At 43.3% G+C, this 10,624-nt stretch overlaps 1 protein-coding gene across 2 annotated transcripts in view; it reads right to left on the bottom strand.

The window, feature by feature from the left end:
• Nucleotides 1-456: 456 nt before the first annotated feature.
• Nucleotides 457-10,624, bottom strand: part of LOC103461842 (glutaminase kidney isoform, mitochondrial-like) — a 29,286-nt gene continuing 19,118 nt past the window's right edge. Inside the window, exons 8-15 of one of the 2 annotated variants that reach the window (XM_008404194.2) lie at nucleotides 8,308-8,340; nucleotides 8,178-8,236; nucleotides 7,059-7,125; nucleotides 6,155-6,205; nucleotides 5,862-6,038; nucleotides 5,652-5,783; nucleotides 4,829-4,921; nucleotides 457-3,724 (exon numbers count right to left, since the gene is read on the bottom strand). In XM_008404194.2, the coding sequence (XP_008402416.1) occupies nucleotides 3,581-3,724; nucleotides 4,829-4,921; nucleotides 5,652-5,783; nucleotides 5,862-6,038; nucleotides 6,155-6,205; nucleotides 7,059-7,125; nucleotides 8,178-8,236; nucleotides 8,308-8,340 (756 nt within the window). In that variant the 3' untranslated portion in view covers nucleotides 457-3,580. Of the gene's footprint in view, nucleotides 3,728-4,828; nucleotides 4,922-5,651; nucleotides 5,784-5,861; nucleotides 6,039-6,154; nucleotides 6,206-7,058; nucleotides 7,126-8,177; nucleotides 8,237-8,307; nucleotides 8,341-10,624 lie in introns of both variants that reach the window. The other variant, XM_008404193.2, reaches the window with a different exon arrangement.

The raw sequence follows: 10,624 nt of genomic DNA, 5'->3' as shown, positions 1-10,624 counted from the left end.
GTTTAGCAGCTCGTTATAAAACCCAGCTGTCGTAACCATGGAGTCAGGATCCCCAAAGCTAGTTTTAATAAATCTAAAGTGAAATAAGGAATCCACGTTTTCCATTTTTGAATTCTCAGATTATTTCCATTTTCTGTCTAGAATGAAAATATTTGGATCATCGTTATTAGACTTACCCTTGGACTAAGAAAAACTGTTTTAAATGTAAATAATCAGTTCATCCATCCAACCATCTGTTCATCCAGCTGCTCTACTCTGAACTCCTCCCAGATGGTTAATAAACGATAAACTAAAAAGAAATGGGCCTAGTAGCATACCCTGTGGCACCCCCTTACTGATGTAATCCCCGAAGCTCCGCCCCCAGGATGATGACCAACATCTTCAAACACCCAGTAGGAACTAAACTGCAATTTATCCCTGTGGGTTCAGTTAGAGTTGTGGAACAAAACAGGAAGCTGATGGATAAGAGCTTTATTTTATTTCATACATGAGACAAAAATGGCAAAACAAGAAAAATCAAATGAMCAACAGACCGTCATGTCTGCTCCAATCAGCTGACAGGACAGATCATGGATTCATGGAGACTTTATACACMATCACAAACATAAACACTTGGAAATGTAAGATTTYATTTCTACATTTAAAACCYGAAAGGAGTTTATTTTCATAATTAAACATAAAATCTTTGGTTTGAGTCCAGAAACCTCACAGTTCCAAGTCAGACAGTAGCAGAAATGATCTCTATTCAACCAAGTTGCATCTGTAGCGAACATTTAATAAAGAAACAAAAGRTTCAGCACGAGAATCAACATAAGAATGGAGAAAATAAAAACATTTAACAGTCTGTACAAAACTCAGCATGCAAGATGAGAATTCACAGAAACGGAATGACATGAGCAGAAAACAGAAACGGATGATTGTCATGAGAACAATCAGCAAAAGATTCAAAAGCTCCGCCGGCGTTAAGCTCACACACCGAGACGGTTCATGGATCACGGCAGGTCGGAGGGAAACGTCGATTTCAGAACAACAAACTGATTTAAAGTCTTACAAATTTAACTTTATGACCCCCAAGGATTTAATGGAGCGCGTCATGCAGAGTGGAAAAGCAGAAAGTCAGCGGCGTTTTAATTCATTCCTCTAAAATAAATAAAAAACTGAGTCAACAATGATTCCCTGAGTTCCTCAGGGATCCATCCTCAGACCAGTTTCTTCTTTCCTAAAGAGAATTAAAATTCTCTTCTACGCCGATGACACCGAGTTACAACTCTGCAATTTAACTTTGTGCTTCATTTTGGTTAAAGTTTTGTCTATTTACAGTGAAATCATGCTGTAGCCTGATGTAGCTTCAAATCGTCTCCAAGGGGCCTTAAAGCCGCTGAGGCTTTTGAATCTTTATGTACAGAGAAATAAAAGCAGAAATAAAACAGTAGAAACGTAACAAAGTAAAAAACATTTTCACATATCAGAGTTTTTGCTCCAGCAGCGTCTCTCTGTCTGAGCTCAACTCCATCCTAAAACCAGTTGAACGGCTCCAGCACCAACTGCTGCAGCCGCCATTAAGCCCTTTCACCTGCAACACCTTCAGGTTCCTGCAGGGGGCGACAGCAACCGGCCAAAGTCTCCATCCAACACAAACWAAAGAAGCCAGAAAGCAAAATACAGCTGCTGCTCTGAGCATCTGAACGGATCAGGAATACTGACAACACACTGCAGGCCTGAGACCAGAACCAGAACCGAGACAGAAACCAGAACCAGAACCGAGACAGAAACCAGAACCTGGAATAAAACGCTGCTGCATTCGTCTCACCAACAGCCATGAAGAAGAAACGGATCCACTGATAATKTAGTGATTCACTGAACAGATTTCAGCTCGTTTTCCTTCCTGATCATTTAGTTGACCTCTGACCCTCGTGGAGGATCATGGGAAATGAAGARGAGTACAGCATTGTGCAAAACTCTTCATCCAGACCGGGTTTAGTCAGACTTTCCTTCAAGCTTYCTGAGGATCTTTACGTTCAAACAGGTTTTGATTCTCAATTCCGATTTTTTAATAAAATCWGATTTTTTTCTGCGTTGTCGTTCATGCTGCTGTTTAAATGCGACTTTTGTGTGAACGGTTTACGACCCCAAAGCGGCCGCATGAAGAAGACCATGGCCTGGAGAAACTCTGGAAGACTGGAGGGAAATCAAAGAAACCGGATCAGACCGGACCGGAACTTTATCGTAGAGTTTCCTGTGAAACTTTACAGCCTCGTTTCTGTCAGTTATTATTTCTAAAGCAGCAAAACTTATGCAGATTTTCTGTAAACCTGCCGGATTCGGAAAGCAGCCGAGAAAAACGTAGAGTTAACCTGGAGCGGGAAGGAAAACCCGGAGTGGGAAGGAAAACCCGGAGTGGGAAGGAAAACCCGGAGTGGGAAGGAAAACCTGGAGTGGGAAGGAAAACCTGGAGTGGTAAGGAAAACCTGGAGCGGGAAGGAAAACCCGGAGCGGGAAGGAAAACCCGGAGCCACCAGAGTCTCAGCACCGACTGACTGAGGGTTGATGACAACGGAACATTTTTGATAAACTGCACCTTAGAAACGTACACTGCAAGATTATTATTGTTTWYTTTCTGGAAAGTGTGGCGGGCATCTATCWGCATTYGGCCCAATTTACTCTGATGTCACTAAATAAAATCCAGTGCAAGCAGCAAAAATGTTTTCGTTCCTCTACAGAGTTAGTTTGTAAAAGTAACRACTCCAAATAAAACTAAACTCTTCCAGCAGTTAAAAGARGCTGYGCACTGCTGCTCAGCTGGCTTAAAGAGACAACAGGAGGCTCTTTGAAAATATTTCTGCTCACTACAATCGTGGGCAGTCATGGTTGTGGGTCCAACGCATCGAAATTACACACGATAAAATGTTCATGATTAAAACTGAGAAAATTTACATTTTACTTTACACTGATTAAAATAAAAGCAGAGAAATCGACTGGAGGTTCAGAATCTACTGCAGGAGGAAAGAATTAACAGCAGCTGACCATTAATACTTCAAAGKGTTATGGATAATTTACTTAAATATGGTAACTAAATACATTTCATAGCTTTAAAATGTSACTTTTCTGTAAAATCCAGCAATTTTCCAACTTTTCTRAACAAGATAAGTGCCTTATTTTCCTAAATCTTCATCCAAACTGTCAGTTTCCAGAAAYTAAAACTCTTTCCAGCAATAACTGAGCCTCCATGCAGACCGCATCACCATGTAACACTTGCATTGTTGTACAAATMYCATCTAAATCTAAAATATTTCTGCATATCTGAACACAAACCAGTTCTCCACCCTCATTGGCTGCTTGCTTATTTGCCCCGCCCCTTGGAGGCGGAGCCTCCTGTTGACAGAGGAACCCAGAAAACCCAGCCGGTTCTGCAGAGTCTGGAGTGAGAYGAAGCTGATGGTCAGAGCAAATATGRACCAAATGACACGGTGAAAAGAGCTTCCCGGCTCRTCCCCATAGCAACCGCTTCACAAACAATAAATAATGGTCTACATGGTTTAAAATATAAATATGGGGAGCAGCGGGCGGTGGAGGTCAGGGGTCACTCGGCGACTTTGTCCATCCTATAGACTACAGTGGTGGAGCTGTCCTGGTCCGTCTCCGTGGGAGACACTTTTTTCCAGAGCGGCGCTTTCAGAGCCAGCTCCTGCTGCAGGCTCTCGTAATCCATCGGTCCGAAGTTGTGCTGCTGTTTCAATCGACACGGATAATCAATTAGTCTCATTACTGATCGCTTTGATCAGCAACAACAAAACACCTGGAGGAGTTTATCATCAACAGCTCGGATAGCCACGCGGCTCCGGTGGCCAAAAGGGCAGCGGCGCCGCGCTGCGTTGCCCTTTCAACACCAACAGCCGAGGTCAGAGGTCACCATGAACGCATCACCACACACACACACACACACACACACACACACACACACACACACGTTTTAGGGCCTCTTCTCTCTCTAAATGTTTAGCAAAGCAAATTCTCTCCAAACTAAATATTTAGTTTGAAGCTGACATAGTAAATGAATGAACATGGTGGAAATGTGAAAACAGATCCCCATGTTCTCTCATGAAAGCCAAAATAATCCAAATTAATTTTTAATTCCCTATTAAAACCTAATTCCGTTTTAATGGGCGAGTTCTTCTTTGATTTCCAATTTTGACTTCCAATGATTCAYTTCCTGCTAMAGAGCCCCCTGGTGGTGGAAGAAAAATCCACATATAAGCCGCACTGGGCTATAAGCCGCATGTTCAAAGCTTAGGAAAAAMGTAGCAGCTTATAGTCCGGAAAATACGGCGTACGCTTTTTAAAAAACATGGCACCCATCGCTATGGAGACGACCAACAGATCTGATGGTCTTACCGGAATAAATGCAGGATGTGAAGCCACTTCATGAGGTCCCCGTTTTCTAGTCCTGACTCTGTGACCTCTGACCTTTAAAGGTTTATTTAAATCCTTTATGAAGAACCTGGATGTGACTTCTGACAATAACCTGACATTAAGTCTGGTTTCCTCCATCTTCGGCTCCTTGTAAAGGTGAAGCCGTTCCTCTGGGTCAGAGGGAACGCCGCCCAGTAAATCTGACCCGGCAACAGAGGGTGTATGAATATATTTGAACCTGTATGTATAGTTGTGGCCCTTTGCTGATCCCTTCTTGATGAGATAATATGGAAACGTCTGACCAGAGTGAGTTGTTTGCTTTGGGATGGACTGCAGAGACAGACACTAAGGGTTGCCGTGACGACCGCTAGCTGACGGCCGACGCGGCGGTACCGCGTGGCGTCCTGCGGGTCCTTACCCTCTGGTCGCCTCCCTCTCTGCGCGGGTCGTGCTTCTTGGCGAAGTGCCTCAGGTTGTCGTAGTTGTGGAAGTTGAAAAGTTCAACCAGATCCTGAAACGACAGGAAGTCGTTAGCTTAGCTTCCAGCAGGACGCYAACCGTTAACCGGGACGCCATCACTGATTAAACAGCTGCAGTCCATCGACGTCTGGAAAGTTTCCATTCAATACGCATAAAAGATTCTTCAGACTTTCAGTCCAAATCATTTGTCTAACGTAGGAAATCTGGCCTGACTAAACTAAAGCAAAACAAAGAAGCAGAACCATKTAAAATCATCAACTTCGCCTGCAGACCAGAGTTTTCTAGAGTCTGATGTGAGTCTAGCAGCTGAAGTTTGGTCCAGACTGGGCCATCAACATGAAAACAATGTTGCTAGAGAAGTTTCCTTTTTGGAAATGTTACTAAACGTATCGCTAGTTGCTTTCTTGACAAAAAGCAGCTAAATATGTTGTTAAACAAAAAGTTAGTTTTTTTGCCCGGAGAAATAAAAGATGTTTGTTGATATTTCTGAAGACAGTTGCCATTAAGGTCTGAAAAGTTGCTAAATRTAGCCGTAGCGTGTAAAAGTTAGCATCAGTGGTTCTGTCGTCCTGACCACACCCCCTCTGCTCCGCCCTCCGCTTGGCCACGCCCCCCATTCTCTTGGCTCCGCCCATTTTCGGTGGAAAGTTTCAGACGGTGTCGGGGGCGGGGCTAAGCTTTCTCATCAGGTTCCGTTGCTCTAACCTGATCAGAGTAAACGTCCTGCGTTAAGAGGACCGGCAGGCCGGTTCTGTCCGTACCGTGCAGAACTGAATTCCTCGGACCGAGTTTCCCAGTTTGTCCAGTGGAGGCGACCAGCACATGATTCCCATCACGTTGGGAACGACCAGCAGGATTCCTCCGGCCACCCCGGACTTGGACGGCAGTCCGACCTGCGGCGGGGGGTCAGCAGAGCGGTTAGAGGAGCGAAACCACCTGGAGCGGATCGGTCGGACCGGGCCGGGCCTCACATGGAAGGCGAACTGTCCCGAGAAGTCGTACATCCCGCAGGAGTGCATCAGGCTCAACGTGTTCCTCACCGCCTCCGGGCTCAGCACGCGCTCGCCCGAGATGGGACAGATGCCGCCGTTGGCCAGCGTGGCGGCCATGACGCTGGCGCTCTCACAGGTCACCTCGATGGCGCACAGCTGGAGGCGCAGAGAAGAACCGTCAGCAAACAAAATGGAGGACAAACGGTGCAAACATGAGCTGAAGAAACTGGTCTGACCTTCAGGGAGGAGAGAAATAACRGAAGAAAACTCACCTGGAAGTAAAGGTCCAGCACAGACGTCATGTCGGTTCCTTCAGGGAAACACTGCAGACAAATATTAGACAGTTTACCACCAGAGAAACTAATTCAGATGTAAACGGATCAAATATTCAACATAAACAGCTTCATAAAGAAACCTTCCGCTGATGTTTGGCTCAGTTTTTATTTACAAAAAGAGACGATTCAGTGAAATATTACGTTCCTAAACTGGACACTAAGCTTTTAAAACTGTTCATGAAACTTTGTGATGTTTGTTTGCAAACAGGAAGACGACGATCTGAGTCTGTAGATATTTTAGATATTAGAAAAATGTTCTGATGTTGACATCAGATGCGAAATCTGTTACAAAATGTTGGTGTAGAAATTTACTCTCCATTTACTTGACAATAAAAAAAAACCTTCCAGGAGTAACTTTMCTACGTTATGAAGTTTTGCTCTGGATCCTCGACTCGCAGTGAGAAACTTTGATAAACRAAGAACAAACTYGTTWTTGTCAAAGTGAGACCTCCTGTTTATAAACCAGCTTTATTCCATTTTCTTGTTTTAGTTTCTTAATCTATGCATTATTTTCCAAATGTTTTATTTGGTAAGGTGTTGAATTTGTTATTTTGTGAATATTAMATTTATTTCTTAATTTTAGYCTCTAAAATAGAATTTGGACATTTTTTGTCTGATACATCGTTTTTAAACATGAAATGAGGACGTATCCAGCTACCAGTTTGATTTTTGATTTAAACTAATTACTTTTGAGAAGTAAAACGTTCCTTTATGCCGATCAGACGATMCATTAYGTYCACCAAGCGWACATCAGAGCTGCGTCGCCACAAGGATAAATTGCAACAAATTTTCAGTGTTTCCACAGTTTAATGAAACTTCCTGATATCAGCAGATGTCCGACCTTCTTCTCCTTCAGGTAATATCCGATGGCGAAGTTCCTGTCTCCAGACTCGCGCTCCGACTGGAATCTGTCAGAGCAGAGAGCCGCGTTACAGGAAGCCTGGAGGCGTCTGTTAGCGTCTGTTAGCGCTGCCGCCAGGAGTGTTTACCAGAAAACACTCCCAGCATGCAGCAGGAAGCATGCAGGCAGCCGCCATCTTTACACAAACCAGTTCAATCACACGACAGAACCAGGAAGACGATGAAAAAATTAAAACAGAAAAATGAGAATTAAATGAGCAGAAATTCTTGTAAAAAACAGGAAAACTGCAAGTAAAAGTGCAGAAATATAAAACATTAAAAWGTTAAAATGAAAAACAGAAAAGAAATCAAGTCGTTTTAAAGTCAAAATCTTATATTTTTAAACAACTGAAATGTSTCTGAATCCTGACGATGCTTCGTCCTCCACTACATGAAATAAACTTCAGGAACGACATCTTCTGTATTTTCACAGCTCAGTGATTCTCAGGTCAAAGTTCAAATTGACCTAAATTCATTAAACCTAGAATTATTCTGGTTCTGGACTAGAAATGAATGAAAAAACAGCAAAAACTCCAGAGAAACGATCAATCAGTTCACAATAATCAAAATAATCAACTAATTTAGTAATTGATTAGTCTTGGTATTTAGACTCAAAAATAGACAATTTGCTAAAAAAAGAAAAAACATAGTTTAATATGCCAATTTTTTAAATCCAATTAATCAGAATAATTGATGACTAAAATCTCCGTTAGTTGGAATCAAAGCCGAGTTTCTCAGCTGGGTAAAAAAATAAAACATGATTTTCATCAACATCGGTCCGATAAGAGAAGCCGCCGGTAAAAACCGATTTTATTTCCATTCTGAGACTCGAGTGACGCTGTGCTGAATTTTCAGAAGCACGGCTGTAAATTTGACRTTTAGGACAAATTTATTCCTGTAAATGAAATAAACTCGGATGTGATTTATCTCTGCAGATATTTTAGAAACCAGCCAGGACTTTCACTCAGATAATCTGGGATTAGGAATCTCATCATTTTCAATAGTTTCATCCCTGCTGATGATAAATATTATTGTGTGTTGATTAAATGCAGAGACTCACGTGGCGTTGCTGAACCCGACATACTCGTTTCCTGCCATCTTCTTCAGAAAGGTCATGACCTGGAGGAGAAGCAGAGCTGCTGATTGGCTGCTGACCGGATGCAGGAAACATTTAGGATCCGATTACTCACATAGTCAAATTTCTCTGCGTTGCTGGCAGTTTGCTGCAGACAACAGAAGAAGAAGACAGTGAGAGGAGGTCCTCCAGCAGGGGGCAGCAGAGGACGCTAACTGCTGACAGGTTAAAGCTACAGAATTAGAAATGATTTTATCACAAATAAAAACCTAAACGCTGCAGCTTTGCCTCTATGAAGTGACATTATTATTATGATTGGTTTCTGAATTTAAGGAGAGAAAAGTGCCTGCAGCTGGAGGAGATTTTAGTAGATTAGCTAATCTAGAACAACCAGATTGGCAGTGTGTGTGTAGGTGTGTGTGTGTGTATGCATGGTGTGTAGGTGTGTGTGTGTATATAGGTGTGTGTGTAGGTGTGTGTGTGTATATAGGTGTGTGTGTAGGTCTGTGTGTGTGTGTGTGTGTAGGTGTGTGTGTAGGTCTGTGTGTGTGTAGGTGTGTGTGTGTGTGTGTGTAGGTGTGTGTTGCATGGTGTGTAGGTGTAGGTGTGTGTGTAGGTGTGTGTTGCATGGTGTGTAGGTGTAGGTGTGTGTGTAGGTGTGTGTTGCATGGTGTGTGTGTGTGTGTAGGTGTGTGTAAGTGTAGGTGTGTGTAAGTGTGTGTGTGTATGTATGTAGGTGTGTGTAAGTGTAGGTGTGTGTGTGTAGGTGTGTGCTTGGTGTGCAGGTGTGTGTGTGTATGTAGGTGTGTGTGTGTGTGTATGTAGGTGTGTGTGTGTAGGTGTGTGTTTGGTGTGCAGGTGTGTGTGCATGCATGGTGTGTGTGTGTGTGTGTGTGTAGGCGTGTGCATGTGTGTGTGCATGGTGTGTAGGTGTGTGTGTGCGCGTGTGTGTGTGTAGGTGTGTGTGCATGCATGGTGTGTGTGTGTGTGTGTAGGGGTGTGCATGTGTGTGTGCACGGTGTGTGTGTGTGCGCATGGTGTATAGGCGTGTGCATGTGTGTGTGCATGGTGTGTAGGTGTGTGTGTGTGTGTGTGTGTAGGTGAGTGTGCATGCATGGTGTGTGTGTGTGTAGGCGTGTGCATGTGTTTGTGCATAGTGTGTAGATGTGTGTGTGCATGGTGTGCAGGTGACAGCTGGGTTTCTGCATTATTTGTTACGATAATGCAGGTGTGGATGCGCTGAAGAGGTTATCAGCCCAAACAGATGGGGAGGAGGATGGAAAGAGGGAGGAATGGCCCTCACTGCCTCAGGAAAACACAGCAACAACAATCTGCACACATGCACATGTGAAGAGTTAAAACTGAGCAGCTGCACTCAGTGAACTGATCTGATCAGAGTCTGATCGGCTGTCTGCACGCCGTCACAGATGGAGGTGTTAACAGGCACTACATGGCTCTAACGGCTGATTGGAGGAGAGGACAGAGAGAAAGGAGGGAGAGTGGGGGGGGGTCAGAGGATAGATATGGAAAAGGAAGAAAAAATTACCAACGTCATTTGACCTGCAGCAGCAGTCATTATTTCCCACTGTTCCTACGTCTGGAAAATATGCAACATACACACAAACAACAACATGTAGCCTTGAAGCAGCAGTAAGTAACACAGTGAGGGCCGAGGCGGCGGGCGGGCGGCGACCCCGCCGTCACCCACCGGCGCAAATCCAACCAGCTACAGGCTAAACATCAGCTTCACTTCAAAACTTAGAAACAAAAGCAAACAAACATTTTAATCAAACATTACTGGCTGGTTTTACTTGGCCGCAGATTCAGAAATACTTTTAGAAACAGGTGGGGGAAGGGCCGGTTCAGGGACTGCACAAGTTCAAGGGTCAATTCAGCTGTAGTGCTTATGCTTCAGAAGCAGTGCTGGGCACCCATCTGCCAACATGCTAATGGCAGAGCTAATGTTTAGCTTAGCGCTTTAGCATTTTAGAACACCTAGCTTCCCCCACATTATTTTTTCAAAATAAATTTACTTGGCTGTTTCATAAACATCTAGTTGAATCAGGTTTAATTTTAGGTTATCTAACCATTAATCATGCTCTTATTTTGAAGAGGATGAAGATCATTTGCGCTGCAGTTTCGTCTCCTGGTTTTATTCACCAATAATTTTATTTAAAGCAAGAAAAAATAAAATACAGAAAAATACAATATTTAAGGCCATTATTGTTATAATGTCAAAATTAAATTGGTGTTCAGGGTTGTAGAAATTAGCGCCTTAGCATTAGCTTTTGCTATGTTGTGTTTTAATGCTCTGCCATTAGCTCCTGTTAAATACTTTGTTGGTGTAGCTTTAGCATTAGCTTTGACTAAATACTGTGTTGGTGTAGCTTTAGGATTAGCTTTGACTAAATACTGTGTTGGTGTAGCTTTAG

The sequence above is a fragment of the Poecilia reticulata genome, linkage group LG2 (assembly GCF_000633615.1).
Source record: "Poecilia reticulata strain Guanapo linkage group LG2, Guppy_female_1.0+MT, whole genome shotgun sequence".
NCBI lineage: Eukaryota > Metazoa > Chordata > Actinopteri > Cyprinodontiformes > Poeciliidae > Poecilia > Poecilia reticulata.
Note: the sequence above shows the minus strand (reverse complement) of the source record. Positions and strands in the feature narration are given on the sequence as shown.